General features: G+C 41.9%; 1 protein-coding gene across 3 annotated transcripts in view; it reads left to right on the forward strand.

Moving 5' to 3' along the window:
- FRAS1 (Fraser extracellular matrix complex subunit 1) overlaps positions 1-20,129 on the forward strand; it is a 423,027-nt gene that overhangs the window by 231,966 nt on the left and 170,932 nt on the right. For all 3 annotated transcript variants that reach the window (XM_024577139.4, XM_053922841.1, XM_045184911.3), the window contains exon 20: positions 1,600-1,743. In XM_024577139.4, coding sequence (XP_024432907.2) covers positions 1,600-1,743 — 144 coding nt within the window. The remainder of the gene's footprint in view (positions 1-1,599; positions 1,744-20,129) is intronic.

Below are 20,129 nucleotides of genomic sequence, written 5' to 3' on the forward strand. Positions count from 1 at the left end.
GGCAGAGAAATCCTTAAAGCTCCTTCCCTGTGCTTGCTCCTGCTACTGCCTTGGCAGCACAAACACAGCTGCAGCCTGCTTTTGGTCCTTGCCATCTCCTTTTTACTGCCTACACCTACTGCAATTCACTTGTTTTTTTCCAGTGTTGTGCTTCTTGTTAATGTGGTGGTTTTTCTGGGGAAAACATAGCTTTGACATTACTTTTTCTAAGGAATTGATCTTCAAACACAGCTCATGATAGCCTCCAGGAAGAGGACTTTTTCTGTTCTCTGTACTTTAATTAAGTATTGCTACTAAGACAGCCATCTAAGTTGTGACATCTGACGCTAGTGAGAAGGTATAGTATTCATTGCTGTGTATGGCTTCCCCTTTGCCTTTCAGGAATTTCTGAGGAGCAGAGTGTCTCCTCTTTTCTCTGCCTTGATCTCTTTGAATCATGTTATTTTGGGGAGGAGGAGTCTTACCACTCACTTTTCTGCTTTGTCATTTTGATTTGAACTTTATGGGGGAGCTCCGGCCACCAGGGATGAGAATAAATCTACCAAGACATGATCTGCTTGGGGAGAAAATGTGGCCGATCTCTCAAAGGAGAAGGGCCAGGAGCCTTTTCCTCAATGGGCTTTTATTGGGTTCAGTTTGTACAGGAATACAGGTAAAGCCCATCAATCACTGTCAGGCAGTAAGGATCAAACAACAGATAACATACAAAGAACTAGAAGGGCTTATTCTGACTCGGGGTCAGTTAGCTAAAAGGCCATAAAACTTTGGGGAACAAACTCATTCTATGCTTGAACCCTTATCAGAAAACTGAGGGTATTCTTAGCAAAGCAGGTTTCACAGGATTTTATGCATTCTTCCTTAGGCCTGATAGCCCTGGGGAACCACCTGTTCCTGCCCAGGGCTGCACTGCACTGCCCTCTGTCATTGTTTCAGGCTTAAGTCAGGCAAGGGAAGTAAGGCAGAAGAGATTAGGAGACTTCTTGCAGATAGAATGAGGACTGAGGCTATGTCAAAGCCAAGGGGCGAGGGTCCATCACCCCCTCTTCTATAGCCCCCAAGTCCTTCCCTGAGGGCTCCTTTGTGACCATGCCTGTCTTAGGCCATCCCTCCCTTGAGGAATCTTACCCATCATTGGCTAATTGGTCATGCACTGGGGGCCAAGCAGAGTGAAGTAAAAGGGGGCAGAGGCAGCGCCTCTACAAGGAAGATAAGCTTTGTGTCCTTAGTGTCTTAGGGTCCCAAGGTCTCTGACTCAGCCTTAGCCATGGGGGTTTACAGCTTCTGAAACCAGGCAGAGCGGTTCCCAACAGAACTTCCTTATTTGGGTAGATGGGGATGGTCATGCAGGCCCCTCTGGAATGTGTGGCCAATTAGTCTAATTTTTACGGGTCTAGATCCCATCTGCTCTTCATGGATGGCATTTCCAGAAGTGCATTCTTTTGGTCAGGCCTTAAGGGTATGCCAAGCTTGCTCAGGAATCGTCAAAAGATGAGTAGTATTTGATTTCTGGTCTTAATGCAATTTGTGGAGTGCATTAAATACATCATGTATTTACCAGCTGAGCTGCTTATTCCAATCCTGTTCTTGTTTTCCCCCTAGAATGCCACCCCACCTGCCTGCAGTGCCATGGCCCGTCAGAATCGGACTGCATTTCCTGTCACCCTCATGTCACTGTTACGGGTGGAAACTGCAGGACCAGCTGTAAAGAAGAGCAGTTCCTCACCCTCATGGGGTACTGTGCTGGTGAGTGGTATTTCCTCATAGTCTCAGAACTGCTGGCCAGAGGCTGGCGGTTCTTCACTCTGGGCTTTTGAAGAGCTCAGCTGGTTAAGATCCCTTTTCTTCAGGAGACATTTGTTTCGTGTATGGGAACTTAGCCACACTGCTTCCTATCAGACATTTAGTAAATATGGGCGGATTCAAAGGGAATCTTCTGTTAAAACGCTTGCAATTTCTAAAAAAAACCTTAGAACCTCATGTTAATGAACCTGGAGTCATGATAGTAGTAGCTTCTATGCATGTGGCCCGCTTTAGCTCAGTAAATGTGTTTTCAAAACAGTTTCTCTGAAGACTGTCTCCCTCTTGTTGGCATTATTTCCTGCCTCTTGCTGTGGAGAGCATTTGCCATCAGCCCCAGGCACCAAAATTTAAGGAGATTAACCCAAAAATAAATCTGTTGCCTCAGGAGTTGGGATTTGTTCCTCCTCATTTACAACTCAGATCTAAAAGAAAGAGAGAGAGAGAGAGAGAAAGCAAGCTGGCAGCATGGGATTTGGATAATGATGAAGGAGCTGTACAGTGTTTGTGGCCATCCATTCATTCATGCAGCAAATATCTTTGAGTGTCTACTAATGTTCAGATGCTCGGAATACCAAAAAAAATGCTGATTAAGACAAGGACTCTGTCCTCAAAGAGCTAATAGTCTGGAAAGAGCGATTTATAGGCTAGAGGGTCATTATGTATTCCTTGACCCATTCTTCCCAATTTGGGAGAAACTCAAAGAGATTTGCTTTGAGATTTGCTTTGAGTGAAACTGTTGTTACATCTCTGAAGTGCTTGCCTGGGAGGCATTCTGGGGTGCCACTGGGCAAGTGAGAAAGGTAAGAAAGCCAGAATGTGGTTGGATCCATGCTGGAGGGGTTTACTTGTCCCTGGGCTGGAAGGAGGTGTGGCCAATTATCTAGATCATAGTGTGAGCAGGCACGTGCAGTCTGGGACAGGGTTGCTATTTCAGTTGTCAAGTTTGGTGGTGGGGTCTCAGCAAGTCAGTAACAGTGCTCCAAGCCTATCTGGTGGACCATGGTCCTGGGGATTCCTTCCTTTTTGCACATGACCTTTGCTATAGGTGAGGTCCAAAGTCTATATCCCAAAAAGACTGAACTATCAAGAGCAGGGCTGCAGCCAGAAGTGCTAGAATCCAGGGAAAACCCAATTGTTGTATGAGTTCAAAGGAGAGAGAAGAAAAAGATCTGGAAACATTGTGGAGGAGGTGGAACCTAAAGTTTCACCTGACGCATTCCTGAATGCTAGGATTAAGTTAGCCGGACGGAGGTCAGGCACACTTTCTGGGTGGTTCCACTGGGAGACAGGCACAGAGGAAGAGCATGTGGGCATTCATGGCCAGTGAGAAGTCTGACCTGGCTGGAGACCGTGGTTTGCATTAAAGCATAGGACAGGAGATGAAGTGGTTGGAAAATTTAAGCTGGAACCAAGGTATAGGAAACCCACAATTTCAGGCCAAAAAATTTGCATGGGCAATACAACCATGAGAGTTTCGGAGAGGACTATGTTATGGTCCCAGGAGATATGCAAGCTGTGTGGGAGACAGACTGGAGGAAGGAAAGGTGCCAGTCAGAGAGAGGAGTTAGAAGGTAGGATCTTCATTACGGGTTTTCTATTTCCAACCTATTCAGCATGTGGACCTTAAAAATTTTATGCTGGGGGAAATTTTAAAAATAAATGTTTATATAAGGAGATTGGAAGACTATACTTTCAGGGATCATTTCTATAGTTCATCATATAAGGAGATTGGAAAAATTTAATTTTTAATGACCTTTGTTCTCTCCAATGTCCAGAGCCCTCTTCAAGAGTAAATTAGGTGATTAGGTGTGCATTAATATTTTAAGGCTAATAGGGGGCCATGGGAATAAAGAATAATGGGACTAGGCTGAATGACTCTGGAAATCCCTAGCCCCAGAAGAGCAGGTTCCACTAAAAAAGCTGGGAAGGACAAACCTTGGCTGTCCTGGGCATTAAGTGTATTAAGTGAAGGTTTTAAATAAGAAAACCGCTGTCTGGGATGTGGAAATCCTTTGTTGAATAGAGACTGGTGTATGAGTGTCTGGTATAGAGAAATTTGACCAGTAATTTCAACTGTTGATCTTTCAGAGAAGTGTATTGATCTTGAAGCTTACTTTTCCAATAAATATGTCATTTCCAAACACCCCCGTTCTCTCTGTAGCACTGGAATGCATTTATTCATTTCCTGCTTCATCAAACATTTATTAAGCACATGCTTCATGCCAGGCACAGTGCTGGACTCTAGGGATGCAAAGATGAATAAGATATAATGCTTGCATTCAAGAAACATAGAGTGTAAGACGGAAGGGGATATGTGATGAATATGATATTAACGTGGATATGAGCTAAGCCTGTGGGACAAGACTTCAACCCAGACCAGACGGGTGCATGTGTGTGTCTGTGTGTGTGTGTGTGAATGTACACTGGGTATGGAAGGCTTTCTGGAACACTTCATAACGGAGATAATTTTTGAAATATTGAGAGGAGTTTGAAGATTTGGAAGGGAGAGCATTCCAGAAAAATGGGCCAAAGAGTATTACCTATTCAGGCACCAACAAAGAGTTCGGTAGAATGCCAGGACTCAGTATGGGAGTGATGGGACTTGAAGCAGAAGGAAGCAGGGCCAGATCATGGGGCCTTTGTATTTTCTGTTCAAGGAGAACATACTTTGTCATCACGGCTGTGGGAATCTCTTGAAGGTTTTTAAGGAGGAGGGTGTTGTGGTCACATTTCTGTTAAGAGAAAGGTCTGTGGAAGATTGCTTGCAGGAAGACAATGTGGGGGACAGAAAAGCCTTTGAGAAGGTAGTTGTAGGAATCCAGATGGAAGGTGAAGGCCTTTCATGAGAAAACTGCTGAGAGAATGAAGAGAAAGGGGCGTGGCTTCGCTAAGTATTAATTCTATTAAGTTGGCCCATGTGAGGTTGCTATTTTGTGGGCACAAATAGTCAGACAGTGGCAATTTCATATGGTCCAACCTAATACAATAATTCTCCTTTATCTGCAGGGGATGTATTCTAAGATCCCCAGTGGCTACTACCAAACACATTATGTTTTTTCCTATAAATACATACTTGTCATTTAAAGGAAGTACTTTAAGGCTTCTCTTTGGCATATCCAAATTGCCAGCATCACTACTCTTGCACTTTGGGGCCATTATTAGTTAAAATTAGGGTTACTTGAACACAAGGCACTGCGATACCTCAACCAGTTAACCTGATGACCCAGAGGGATTAAGTCAGGGATCCCCAAACCCCAGGCTGGGGACCTCCTGATTTCTGCCTCCTGTCCACCTGCACCCCCTCCCCACCCCCGTCAGTGGAAAAATTGTCTTCCATGAAACTGGTCCCTGGTGCCAAAAAGGTTGGGGACCACTGGCCTAAGTGACTGTGGGGCAGGTAACATACAGAGAATGGGTATGCTGGACAAAAGGATGATTCATATTCTAGAGGGGTGGTGTGGAATGGTGCTAGGTTTCATCATGCCACTCAGAACGGCATGCAATTGAAGACTTATAAGTTGCCTATTTATGAAATTTCCCATTTAATATTTTTGAACAGTCATTGACCAAGGATCACCGAAACCGTGGAAGGATAAGGGGAGATTATTGTAGAAGCAACAGAAGTTGCTGATCTCTTAACCCTTGAGCCGAGGGGGAGAGAGTTTGGGAATGATTTCCAGGGTTCTGGCCAGGTAAATTTGAGGAATGGGAGTACCATTTACCAAGGGCCAAAGTAAGAAGAGAATGTGTTTACATTTGGACAGATTGTATGTGGGGTGACCACTGGACGTCCAAGGGTAGCTGCTTAGGAGGAGACTGAAGACCTATGTGAGCACAGGCTTTTTGAACTGTAACCACCAGGTGCTCATCTGCTATCTCTATTTCACCCTGAACCCAAGGACCTGCAATGTTTCTTTTTTTTAACTGAAGTGTTGCTTGAACCAGGGCATAGTTAATCTCCTGGAACATTTCAGTGACTTTTAGCTAAACTCAGGAAGGTGTCAGGAAGAGTTCTGTGATGATAGACAAAGCGGGAGATCATCCGCCCTAGGCTGTGCCCGCAGTGGAGTGTGTTTCCATCATCCCTGGGAAGCCCCGGCACAGGGGCAGCCCTGGGGCAGGACCGCTCTGCTCCCTCTGACTTGTGTGAGCTTTGCAGGGTGGTGGGATTTACTCCCAGGATTTATTCTCTATCTGAGCTGTACCTAAGATCATCACAGACCTCTTAACTGCTCTTGGCTGTTTAAGAAAGAAAATTACATCTAATCTCTCAGACAGACAAAAATAAACACATCCTGGGAACAGGTCCAATAACCTCAGTGTGTTATCACATATGGAGATATCATATGTGTGGGAGTTTTTCCCTTCAAGTCTATCAAAGTAAATGTACAGTTTGTGAGATTCAGACTAGGGCTGAAGGTTTTCAACGGAGATAAATGAACTGCGGTGAGAGGCAGAAGTGAGTAAGATTACAGCAGACATGGTTAAGCGCTATGGAAAGCCAGGTTTTTTCTTCATAGATTTTTCTCTTTGTATTTTGCCCATATCTCAGCAACATTATCCAAAAATTCCAAAGCCTGGGGTACTTTCTCCTTTTGTTTTCTCAGCTAAAGCTTTTCTCTTGTTTATAGAAGACAGTGGAAATTAAAAAGAAAATAAGAGTGAGGAATACCCATACGCAGATGCAACCCCCGCCCCCCCAAAAAAAACAAATAGAAAACCAACCTGCCTTGGACTTTGCGGAACAGCCTAATGGAATGGCTATATTTGGAATTATTATATAGAAAACAAGATAATACTGAGAGTATTACTGTAGAGGAGAAGACTGGCAAATTCTAAGCAGCTGATTTGTTAGGGTGGTAGAATTCTGGGGGATTAAAAATTTGTTTGCTTATGCAGTATTTTTTTAAATTCATGTTTCTTCATAAGTCTGTGCCAGAATGTAAGCAAAAGAAGACACGTTGATAAAGAAAACTGCTGTTATAGCATTTTCACGTTGTGATCCACGGTACGCAAGTTCTAAGCAATAGTTAATCCATGTTACGTGCAAAAAAGACTCTGGACTAAATAAATTTGGGGACCTCTGAGTTAAATAATCTAAGCAACTTTCTTTATTGCAGGATTTCTCAGAACCTTAAATAAACTGATATGCATTATGAATCCCTAACAAGGAGGATAAACATTATTTCCCAAACTTTTAATTGCTTACCGCTCACTTCATTTGTTATACCCTCTCACTAAGCTACCCAGTGGTTTGCAGAAAAGTCTTTGGGAAGCCCTGGACTAAGTGGTTGTTAATACGTCAAACATTTTTTAGCATTCCCTAAAAGTAAAATGAAGAACTGAACCAGTCCTCAGATTGGGGACTTATTTCCTTCCCTCCTTAGTTCCTCCCTCTCTCTGTGGGCGAGCAGAAGTGTTACTGAGGAGACTCAGGTTTGCCGCTCTTTTGCCTGCTGAAGAGCCCTGAAGAGCAAGCGGTAATTGTCCTCCAGTGTTGGGTCTGAGAAGTGTTTGCTCTCTGAACCTGTGTGAAATCATTTGTTGACTGGTTAGAAAACCTGTTCACATTTTTCTTCCAAATCATTAAAAAAACCCCTTTGAGACCCTTCCATGATTTTCCCCATTTAGTATCATCATTTCTGAAAGAAGTCCCTAAAAAAGTGGTTGAAAAGTCAAAATGCTGATTAAAAGAGCAACAAATCCTTATTTTGGAATAAGTCTACCACACTGAGTAATGCAAAAACCCAGTTCACATTGAACATAATTAAGGACCTGGGAGACAGCCCTGTACGAGCCAGTGTACCAGCTCTCAGCTTCCAGACACAGTGACTTGAAGCCAGGGAGGTGAGAGCCAATTCTGTTTTATAGCAGCTTCTGCGTGCTGGGGCGGTGGGCTGGCACTGCCCTACATCTTGCTGTAGCTGCTTCTGCAGCCGGAACTGGAAGGAAGGAAAAAGGCACATACTACAAATATGTAGCCGTTACTACCTCATTTTGATTAAAAATCCTACCTATCCTACTCTCGTGGCCTGGCTCAGATTCCTTCCCAGGAGGACCAGCTTCCTCTTCGCTTCTCTCACTATGTAATTCTTGGTGTGCTGATCATTTCTACCACTTACCTACCTAGCACTTGGCATTGACACGCTCATGTTCTCTGACAGGGATTGTTCCTGGTGTCTAATAATAGGTGACTGTTCTGAGCACTCATTATGTAACAAGGACTGTGCTAATCACTTTGAATGCATTCTGCCCTTTAGTGTTAACAATGATCATCCAAGTAGGCACTAATTTTATCTCCATTTTATATATGAAGAAACTGGAATATAGAAAGGTTAAGTACTTGGCTTAAAATAACAAAAGTTGGAAGATACAACCAAGATTTGAACCTAGACATCGTGATTCCAGAATCCAAATATTTTACCATTTTGTTGTACTCTATGACACCAAATGCAGTTGACAACAAACTGTAGAGACTCAAAATCAATTTTTTGATTGGCAGATTAAACAGTGGGTTGGCAGGGACTGGTACGACAAGATGGCTTTGAGAGGCACTGTTGGGAAAAGTTCCGAGAACTCATTAGTCTGTTTTAAATGCTGAGGAAACTGATTTAGAGTGCCATGTGTACATGTGGTCTCATTGTACATTATCCTTATTGAATTGATAAGCTTTAAGGAACATTAATTCATATAATATTTTAGTAATTTATATCTACATTTAAATTTTTTTCAACATATACGTGTATGTACTTTTCATAGTTGTAATTAACAGCTACATATTTCTTTGTTTCTCTTAAATATCACTTTAAATAATGTATTTGAATATGTTGGAAAATATTCAAGTGAACTTCCAGCCAAGATGGAGGAATAGGTAGATATGCTTTGCTTCCTCTCACAACAAAAAGAATGACAGCAACATATTTAAAAACAAAAAACAACCAGAGCTTCCAGCAAATTGAACTGTGTGGAAGTCCAACAACCAAGGAGATAAAGAAGAAACATTCATCCAAACTGACATTAGGGGCTGGGACAGGCAGCTGGAGCAGAGAGGACAAGCAGCAAGATAGCAGACTGGGTGGGTGAGGCAGCAGCTGGCAAACTGGGCAGTCCCACATTTACATGCAGATAAGCCGGGAGGGTCACCTGGGAAGAGAGACAGACCAGGCAACCTACGGTTGCAGCTTGGGAAACTAAAGCCTCAAAGCCTCTAGCTATAAAAACCTGTGGGGGTTGTGACAGTGGGAGGAACTCCCAGCCTCACAGAAAAGTACATTGGAGAGACCCACAGGGGTCCTAGAATGTATACAAACCCACCCACCTAAGAATCAGAGCTGAGCAAGCAGCATTGTTCCCTCTCTGACCCCATCCCCACATACAGCACCACAATGCAGTGAAGTGGTTTGCTCCATCCTGGTCAATACCTAAGGCTCCACCCCTTACAATATAACAGGTGCACAGAGACAAAGACATATGGCCCAAATGAAAGAACAGATAAAAACTCCAGGAAAAAAAACCTAAGTGACTAGGAGAGAGCCAACCTATCAGATGCAGAGTTCAAAACACTTGAAGTCCAGGAAGCTCAGAGAGTCCCAAAGAAGTTGGACCCAAAGAGAACCACACCAAAACAGATTATAAATAAATTACCCAAGATTAAAGATAAGGAGAGAATCTTAAAAGCAGCAAGAGAAAAGGAGACAGTTATCTACAAAGGAGTTCCCAGAAGACTATCAGCTGATTTCTCAAAGGAAACCTACAGGCAAGAAAGAGCTGGAAAGAAGTATTCCAAGTCACGAAAGGCAAGGACCTACATCCAAATTATTCTATCCAGCAAAGCTATCATTTAGAATGTAAAGGCAGATAAAGTGCTTCCCAGAGAAAGTAAAGTTAAAGGAGTTCATCATCACCAAGCCCTTATTATATGAAATGTTAAAGGGACATATCTAAGAAAAAGAAGAGGACCAAAAATACATACAGTAAAATGACAACAAACTCACAACTATCAATAACTGAACCTAAAAAACAAAAACAAACTAAGCAAACAACTAGAACAGGAACAGAATGACAGAACTAGAGATCACATGGAGGGTTATCAGCAGGGAGGTGGAGGGAAGAGAATGGGGGAAAAGGTACAGGGAATAAGAAGCATAATTGGCAAGCACAAAATTAGACAGGGGGGGCGGTTAAGAATAGTATAGTAAATGAAGAAGCCAAAGAACTTATATGTATGACCCATGGACATGAGCTAAGGGGGGTGAGATGCTCATGGGAGGGAGGGTGCAGGGCAGAAGGAGATAAAAGGGAGAAAAAATTGGGACAACTGTAATAGCATAGTCAATAAAATATACTTTAAAAATCCATATGACTGCCATTTTTTAATGGCTAAATAGCATTTCATTGTATTTGTGTAACTCAATTTGATTTGCATTTTCCTCTTGCGGACCTGAGTGATGACTACCAGGAGACAGATACATTGCTTGGTCCGTGATATGTTAAGTATGCCCTTCAAGGCTTCAGTTAGACTAGGTCTGTATTTCATGTTATTTTTAAAACAAATGATAGGGTAGTTGTGGAATTTTATAATTTTCAAAGCAGTTTCTCACCTATCTTTTCACTTGACCATTCCAAGAAACCATCCTACAGAAGTGGGAATAAAAGCTCATGTAGTGCCCAACAAACGCATAGATGCTGATGAAGACATGTTGGGTGAATGAATGACTCAAATCTGGGGTCCTAATGTCTAGTATAATTGCCTTCTAATGCATTGTATGGTAATTACAGCAAGGATCTTTCTTCTTAGCGAGACTCATTTTTTTGGTACTTATCTTTATTTTTTTTCACCTCCCACTTTATTCCTTCTGGCCCTATTCTTCTATCTCTATATCTATATTTTTCAACTTTCTTGTATCTTCTTTTTTTTTAATACTTTCTTGTTTATTTTCCTTATGTTTTTTTTTTTTTGCAGTGTGCTTTCTTTTCTCATTTCTCATTTGTCACTCTATTTGCTATTTCGTGAACTGTGAATTGCATATCCAGTCTCTATCTCCAGAACTTGCAATGATTGTCTCTTTCTTGTTCTCCCGATTTTATTTAAGAGACCATGCTGTCTGCTGAAGGATGATCGAATATTTCAAAGTATGTCTTTCTTTGTTTTGAACTTTTCTTTCAGAGTAAAAGAACATGAGATACTTAAATTGGGCCTTCATTTAAAAAGAAGAAGAACTTATGTTTTCTTCTTCATGTGACTTTTACTAAACACTATCTTACCTAGTTTTGGTAATGACAGAAAGATCTTACTTATAAACTTTCAACTTGGCAGGGCTCCCAGGGAAATCAGAATTGCTCTTAGCTTCATAAGAACTACAGGGCAGGGCTTGACTATCAAAAAAACCTTTTGAGGGTCTGTGCTTAAAGACCACAGCTGAAAATGCAAATTCTGGTCTAGATGGAGGTGTGGTAAACATGGCTCCCCTCCTCGTACAACCACAGCAAGAATTGCAATTAAACTACAAAACAACTATCACCCAGAATCATCAAAAAATTGATGACCAAGGTGTTACAGAAGTCACATTAATTCAGACGGGTAGGAGGGGTGCAGACATGAAGATGTGGAAATGTGGAGATGCAAAACAGGCAGTCCCACACCCACTTGTGGTGGATAAAAATTGGGAGGAATATCTCAGGAGCAAGGGATTGCAGCCCCACATCAGACCACCTGGACCAGGGTTGCAGTGCCAGGAAGGTAAGTCCCCAGAACTTGTGGCTGTAAAAACAAGTTAGGGTTGGGGTGGTAGAGAAACAGTGGGATTCTCAGGCATCTCCTCTTAAAGGGCCCACAGTGGACTTAGGACTTATGCAGACTCTCTCCCTCTGGGCTCTAGCACTGGGGCAGCAGCTTGATGGGCACCAGTGGCATACAGGGAGAGACTGAAGTGTCTGGCATCAGGGTGAGTGCTGGGGGACAGCTAATTTCCAGACAAAACTCCAGAGGCCAGGCAGTGACCATTTTCCCTTTTCTGAGCCCTCCCCCACACAGAGCTGCAGAGCAGCAACACCATATCTGAGACTCCATCAACCTGGTTCACACAGGTTGCCTTACACAGGTGATTACCTAAGGCTCTGCCCCATCCAACTTACGGTACAGTTTTCTACTATAGGACACACTGCTAAGACAGGAGGTCAAAGCCACTCTACCTAATGCATAGAAACAAACACAGGGAGGCTGCCAAAATGAGGAGATAAAGAAATATGGCCCAAATGAAAAAACAGAACAAACTCCAGAAAAAGAACTAAACAAAGTGGAGATAAGCAATCTATCAGATGCAGAGTTCAAAACACTTCTTATAAGTATGCTCCAGGAATTCATTGGATACTTCAACAGCATAAAAAAGACCCAGGCAGAAATAAAGGTTACACTAAGTGAAATAAAGAAAACCTCACAGGGAATCAGCAATGGAGTGGTTGAAGCTGAGAACCAAATCAATGATTTGGAACACAAGGAAGAAAAAAAAAGCAACCAGAACAAGAAGAAGAATCCAAAACAACAACAACAACAACAAGGATAGGGTAAGGAGCTTCTGGGACAACTTCAAATGTACTAACCTTTGAATCATAGGGGTACTGGAAAGAGAAGAGAAACAGCTATAAATTGAAAACTTATTTGAAAAAATAATGAAAGATAACTTCCATATTATGGTGAAGAAAATAAACGTAAGTCCAGGAAGCACAGAGAGTCCCAAAAAAGATGGATGCAAAGAGGACATACCAAAACACATAATTAAAATGCCAAAGGTTAAATATAAAGAGAGAATCTTAAAAACATCAAGAGAAAAGCAGATAGGTACCTACAGAGGAGTTCCCATAAGACTGTCAGCTGGTTTCTCAAAAGAAACTTTGCAGGCTGTAAGTATTCATTGATGAAAAACAACTACCTGCAACCTGGATTACTCTATCTAGCAAAGCTATCATTTAGAATTGAAGGGCAGATGAAGTGCTTTCCAGATAAGGTAAAGCTAAAGGAGCTCATCATCACCAAAGCATTATTATATGAAATGTGAAAGAGACTTATGTAAGAAAAAGGAGATCAAAACTATGGACATTGAAATGGCAATAAATTCACAACTACCAACAACTGAATTTAAAAAAAAACTAAGCAAACAAGCAGAACAGAGTCGTAGATTTGGAGATCATTTGGATGGTTACCGGTTGGGAGCAGGAAGGGGGAGAATGGGGAAGAGATGCAGGGGCTAAGAAGTAAATATTGGTAGGTACAGAATCAGTAGGGGGATCTTAAGAACAATATGGGAAATGGAGTAGCCAAAGAACTTATGTGTGTGACCCATGGTGTATGAACAGCTGAATTCGTAAGTTATCCTTGCAGTACTAAAGAGAGCAAAACTGCTAAGGCAACAGTTACCTACATTTCTAACACACATAAACCTCTGTGGTGTACATGCACTAGTCACAATAGTGACTTAGATGCAAGCATGACCATCACTGTCAATGTCAGTTCTGATCGGACCTACTGCAGATGTTTATTGAGCACTTACTATATGCCAGCTTCTCACATGCATTACCTCGTTTAATCTTGACTGAAACCCTGGGAGGCTGGTCCTATGATTCGTTGCATCTCCATTTTACAGCCCAAGAGCCTGAGATAGGAGGCATTAGTCAATTTTTCCAATGTTTCACGGCTAGCTGGCAATAGAGTTGGACTTTGAAGCAGTGCCACTTCGAGGACACAGTGGGGCCACTGCATCCTCAGCCTTTATCACCTCATCTAGCTCCAGTAAGACCCTCTTTGCTTCTTGGCAATCACACTATTTACAACTCTTTTTGAGGTTTTTGTCACCTTGCCCACTATGGCAGATTCTCCACAGTTTTTCTCAACTCACATCTTACTCAGATCAGTTTACATCTTTACTCTCTTTTTAGTTGAGAAGATTAACATAATCTGATTTTAAAAACCACACACTCCCTCACCTTTTCTGCTCAAATGTCCTATAGTTTCTTCTAGATGCCTCTTCTTCCTCATTTCTTCCTCTGAGAAAGGAGCTCCCTCGCCCCTCCATTGGTGACCAGAGCCTGTCTGCCCCATCACCTTCATGAGCTGGTCTTTCCAGTCAGTTATTTCCTCTTCTGGTTATTCATTTCCTCTCCCTCCTTCTCTCTTTATATTTCTCTCGCTTCTTCCTTCCCCATCCTCTTTCTTCTAGGACCTTACTCACAGCTTTAATGCAATCCTCATTTCTGTTTTTCCTTAGACTCCATCTCAGGTGCACACGTGATGATCGTGTCCAGGCCCTCATTTTTACCTGCCTTCTGGACAACTGACCCACAGGAATATCTCACTCAAGAAACTTCAAAGAAAACCTACCCCATCATCTTTCTCCCCAACCCACCCATCCAGCAGGTCCTTTCCTCCTGTCTTTCTTGTCCACTTGCTGCTGATCTTTCAATCAATACAATTCAAACAGTTGAGTTACACCTAATTCCTCCCCACCCCTATGCCACATTCTAGTCACAGCACAGCTTGCAAACTCTACTTTTGCAATGACTCTTAAATGTATTCCCCATTTATCTGCTAATAGAGAGAAACCTAAGCTCATGTTTCCCAGATAGCCTCAATATTTTCCCAAAGGCTCTGCCCCACTAAAGCTCTCCCTACTTCTTCCTAAGAGAGGGTAACTTCTGGAAGATCAACTGTGGCTTATAAAACACACTTGGATGGTTAGAACTGGTTGATGGTTTCCCACTGTCTACCTACCATATTAAGTGTAAATTTCTCACCCCCATTTTTAAGGTCTCCTGGTCTCCCTTGGTTCCTGAGTGACTGTCTGAAGCTCTGGCCTTGCTGGATGCTCGTTCCCACTCCCCACTGCCCTCCACCCCATGTGCCTGTGCACGTTGTTCTTGCCTCCTAGCTAGGATATCCTCTGCCAGCACCATTTGCAAACATCAAATAAGCATACAAGTTCAAGTTCCTCTCACTCCTTTTAGATAATGTTCTCTGGTCCTCCTTTGATGCCTATTACATTTTAGGTGTGGCTTTCTTCTGACAGTAGACCTTGTCATAAGTGTCTCAAAGGAATGCTGTGGGCTTTACTTAATGCTCTGTCTCCCATAGTAACTTCCACAGTGCCCCACATGCAACTTATCTTCCATAAATGTTACTTGAAGTGGACATTTTTTCTATTTTGGACGTAAACCAAGAGTAAAACATAAACTGATGAGAGGCTGGTACAAGGCATCTAGATCCATGGACAGGAGTGGCACTTGTGGCTCATTGGCAGCAAGAACTGGCACCAAAAATGAGGAGCTTTGCTCGTGTAACTGACAATGCTTCCTGCTCCCTCCTTCTTTCGACTTTCTGGGTCCTACTGCAGCCTTCTCAACACATCTGCGAGTTTGTCCACACTGGGTAGAAATACAACCTAAAGGTCAGTGTATTGTAGTGGGTTTTTTTTTTTTTTATTAAGGGGGGGTGTATTTTTTAGCATAAAACAGTAGCCACAGACACTGTGAAAAAGGGGGAAGTTTTTTTTGTTTTATGGTTTTTGTACTAATTCACAGCCTCTAGCAAATAGAACACAAGGTTTGTAAGAGCTCACGGATGGGCCAGGACCAACGTCATGGTCAAAAGGGGAAGAGAGAATGCTGCTTTCTCTGCTGCCATCCATATGCTATTTTCTGGATTCCATCTGCACTCATCTCCTGAGCAGCACCCTATCCGTTTTAAAAGTGGCGTCAGAATTCGAATTCTACACACACTTTAAGAGGCCTGAGTTTTGGTATGAAATCATTTCTTTTTCTCCTGATGAGGAATAGCCACATGTGCTGATTACTTTAACTGCTTCCAAACACACTTAATGTGGTTGCATTAAGAACCTAATCGACTAACAGGTCATTATTTAAAATCTGGCTGTGTGTCTAAATTTGTCTTTATAGGTCATTATTTATTAGCTAAGGAGTCACTGCCCCATAAAACCAACATCCAAAGCCATTGCTTTTTGACAGTACACATTTACTTTAATACCTTCAAGCTTTTTTGACTTTGCTCCAAAGATGTGAAATAAGTCATTTCACCGCTGTGTGCTCCCATCCATCATGATTGTGGCTAATCCTCACTGATCCTCGAAGCAGAGCCTCTGTGATTTGAAGAAAGAATCACACAGTGATGACCACATGTAATTTCCTCACAGCTGCAGGGTGGCATATTAGAGGATATTGCAGCTGCTGAGTCAAAATATTAATTTTTTATCTATTTAAATTCTTAGCATATCTGCATGCTGCACATATTTAGAAAACAAATGGAATCTTCTGTTTGCTTAAAAACAAGAAATGTATGTATTTCAGCTGGAGCTAGTTCTCTATTTCTAGGCGCCCATGTAAATGTGTTCCTTAATTTGTTTGTTTAAAGTGCTAATCCCCTTGGTTTGTTAGCAAGCAAGCACATAGACAAACAATTGGAATTCCATCTGCCCTCCCCCACCACATGCTTATTTTATACTAGTAATCTGGAACAGGCTAAACACAAATGTATCTTGGGTCCCTCCTCTTCCCTTGTCACCCTTAATGAGTTTTATATTTAAAGACTCTTCACTGTAATTGAAACAGTGACAAATAAGGATTTACTTACTGAGTAGCAACAGTAGAGACGGACTCCAGAATGGCACTATTTTTAAGCATTTAATGGATGCACACTCACCATTCAGACATATTTGAGGTTAAGCCTCCTCTTTTGATTATTGACAGGAGGGTCAGAGGCAAAAGCCTTATGGCACAGATGGGCTTTTAGGGTGGGACGTTAATCCTTGCCCAGGCTGCTAGATTGGTGGGTTGCAAACTCGGCTCCCCTATTTTAGTAACTGCGGTTCTGGTACAAATTAAGCTGTGACAGTGTATCCTGTGAAATTGTTCCAAATGTCACCTTTGGGGAGGAATGGGAGTGGAAAGTGTGGGACAAGGAGGATTATGGGAAATTCACTCTGTGGTGTGGTGGGCTCTCTGGGGATACTGCCATTTTCAGGATACACTTTCTGACAGTGTGGGGTCCAGCAAGAATATAAATCAGAATTTGTCAGATGGTCACCGCCTACCGAGGAGAATTCAGGAGTTGCCTCCAAATCAACTTAGTTCTTAGACCAGATTCTACTGGTGCCTCAGCGGTTCCCCAGGACACATAGTCACCTCCTGCAGTGCCTTGTGATGGCTCCTACCACCCCTTCATTGTGTTTATATTGCGTAATTAGTGCATGTGGCTGACCGTGGGGATATTTCTCTCTTCATTGTCTCAAATTGTCCTGATGAGGCAGTTGTACATTGTCACATGTACAGCCAAGTAGGGCTCTTTTCCTCTTGGTCTGACGTAGATTTTGAAAACCAGGTAGTACAACACACATCAGACTTTTTCATCAGCCTCCAACTTCCCAATTTCCTAATATTATTACTCCGATAATTTTTATAATCCTCATCCAAGGATATTTTTAATGATGAGAGAGAAAGAGAGAGAGAGAGAAACATCGATGTGAGAGAGAAACATCAATCAGTTGTCTCTTGTGCGTGCCCAGACTGGGGATTGAACCTGCAGCCCAGGGATCAAACCCACAACCTTCCAGTGCATGGGACAATGCTCTAACCAACTTGGCCATTCGGCCAGAGCTCCAATAATTTTTCCTTTCTTTCAACAAAAAGGTAGGGGCTACCTACTGGGTACTACTGATTTCTACTTTGTTTTTATTTTTAAAGGTGTTTCAGAAACTGACAATTTGTGAAAAGATCTTCCTCTAGAAGACAAGCCACTGGTGTGTTTATATTATTCTTTCTTCTTAAGGCATAGTCAAGATTTCCATTCTCGGTCATGATAGCTTTCATGTGCCTATGTTACAGTATTCTTAATATTCCTGATATGCCTAATTTAGCATAAGCTCCATGAGAACGATTCAGCTGGGGGATGTTATTAACAGAGAAGGGTCTTCTGTAGACGTAGTGGAGGGGAGGAGGGAAGAGAATGGTAGAGATCCCACCAGCCTCCCCAGCAAAGGTTTCAGATTGAGAGCTGCTGTGTGTTTTTTTGGATTGTTGGTTTTCTGCAGTGGTTCTAATGTCTTCTCCCATCCCTGGTTACATTTCACACAACAATTTCTCATTCACATCTGTAATAAAAACAGACACCTCAGAGGATAGACTGGTGAAATATACATGCATAAACTGATCCCCACTTGCCTGTAGGATAAAATCCACACCCTTTTCATGACTTACTGGGTATTCCAAAACTGGCCCACCCAGGTCCTGCATGGCTCTTGCAGCTGACTCACACTCAGTGTTCATGTCTCAGCCTCCTCTAGAAAACATTCCATGCCTTCTGGACTGAGTGACACCCCTTTTATAGACTTCCATGGGCCCATTAGTAGTTTATGGAATGTTTTTAATAGTCTCCTGGCAAGCCTGTGTCTCAGTGTCTGCCATACACTCTCTTCTTGCTCATCCTGCTATGCCACGGTCTCTATTGCCCTGTGACACGGGACTCAGTTTGGAGACATTCCTCTTAAAGGAAAGAAACACAGCACAAGTCCACTCTATTATTGGAGTCTTGAATTTTCCACTGGGGTGCCTCCACCCTATTAAAAGGGATGGGCAGGGAAAAAGCAAATGGTCTCTCTGCTCCTTCTTCCTCTTCAGTTTGAAGGGTTTTTCTAGACGGGGGAATAAAGGTAGAGAGTGTAGGGGTTGTGTTGGTGGGGAAGGGCCTGGGTCTCTTAGCTCCAATGCACATTCACATTTGTTTGTTTTTCTTTCACCTGTGCTGGGCTGTTTGACTCGGGTATCTTCATTGGTCTGATTCTGATGAGTTTCTCTGTGAGCACACGGTGGCCCAGCGGGGGATGGTTACAGTGTGGACAGGGAAAGAACTTACTGGTTGGTGTCTCGCATTGTTGTTCAGTTACACATATTTTATACTCATTTGTAATTACAGTCCAGGGTCATTTTTCTCCACCATCCTGAAAGCTCAGTGAGTACAATAGATTTTGAACATTTTTGTTGTTTGAAAGAAATGATTTTTTTAAATGTTCAATCTCATGTGTAATGCCAGTTTTCACCAGCCAAATTAGCCAAGATCGTTTTATTATTTTAAAAATCTTAGTGCAAAGTTATAATGAAATAGTCTCATGAATGGCTCTTGGAGATGCAAATTGATACAAGCTTTCTGGAAAGGAATTTTGAATACTTATTAAGTATTTTACATTTTTTCATGTCTACAGTGCTTTAAAAGTGTGCACTCTGGAGTCAGTGTGGATATGACACGTGTGAGCACATGACCCAACCTCTAAGTCTCAGTTTCCTCATCTTTCAAACGGGGGCAGTAACAATGCCTATTTTATATTTTCAAGTGAGATTACATATTATAATAACTAGTATAGTGCTTGATATATATCAGAACTCAATAAATGTAAGCTATAGTAATAGTAGGAATTATACGGTTTTGACATTCTCTTTTACAAAATACAGTTGAGCCTGAAGAACGTGGTTTTAGAACTGCACAAGCCCACTTATACATGGATTTTTTTTAATAAATACACCATCAGCCCTCTATGTCTCCAGTTTTGCATCTGCAGACTCAACCACTGCATAACAAAAGTAGTATTTTGATCCATGTTTGGGAATCTAAGGATGTAGAGGGCCAACTGTATGCATCATAGATTCGGGACTGAGCATCCTCAGAGTTTGGTATCTACAGGAGGTCCTGGATCCGATCCTCCATGGAAACCAAGGGATGACTGTAACTAAGTTTTTTGAGAGTCAAAATTATGTATAGATTTTTTGACTGCAGAAGGGTCTGTACCCCCATCCCCTATGTTGTTCAAGGATCAACTGTAATTTAAAATGTACAGGGATCTTATCATGGCTCTAATTATTGGAAGTAAATGTTGAAGCTGTAAAAAAAATGGCAAATTTTTATTTATTCAATGCTGAAATATTATGCAGCCCTTAAAAATAACATGTACAGAGAGTCCCCAATGACATATGGAAATGCTGATGGCATTGAGTAAAAATAAATAGATTACATGACAACATTTAATATCTCATCTATTAACATATACATATGTAAAACTGTATAGAAAAAGAACTAAGAAAAATGTCAATGTTAGTATTTTATCTGAAGGGTCTACTTAGGGTGATTTGTATGTTTATTTATACTTTGTAAAAATGTTCTTCATATTTTCTTTCATGGCTCACCTTGTAGCCAGAAAAAATAAACCCTCCAGATCCCTGTTTGAGTCCCACTCAGCCCCTCTCCTGAAGGTCACAGTGGAGCCCCGGGCCTGAGCCTG

The sequence above is a fragment of the Desmodus rotundus genome, chromosome 4 (assembly GCF_022682495.2).
Source record: "Desmodus rotundus isolate HL8 chromosome 4, HLdesRot8A.1, whole genome shotgun sequence".
NCBI classification, from domain to species: Eukaryota; Metazoa; Chordata; class Mammalia; order Chiroptera; family Phyllostomidae; genus Desmodus; species Desmodus rotundus.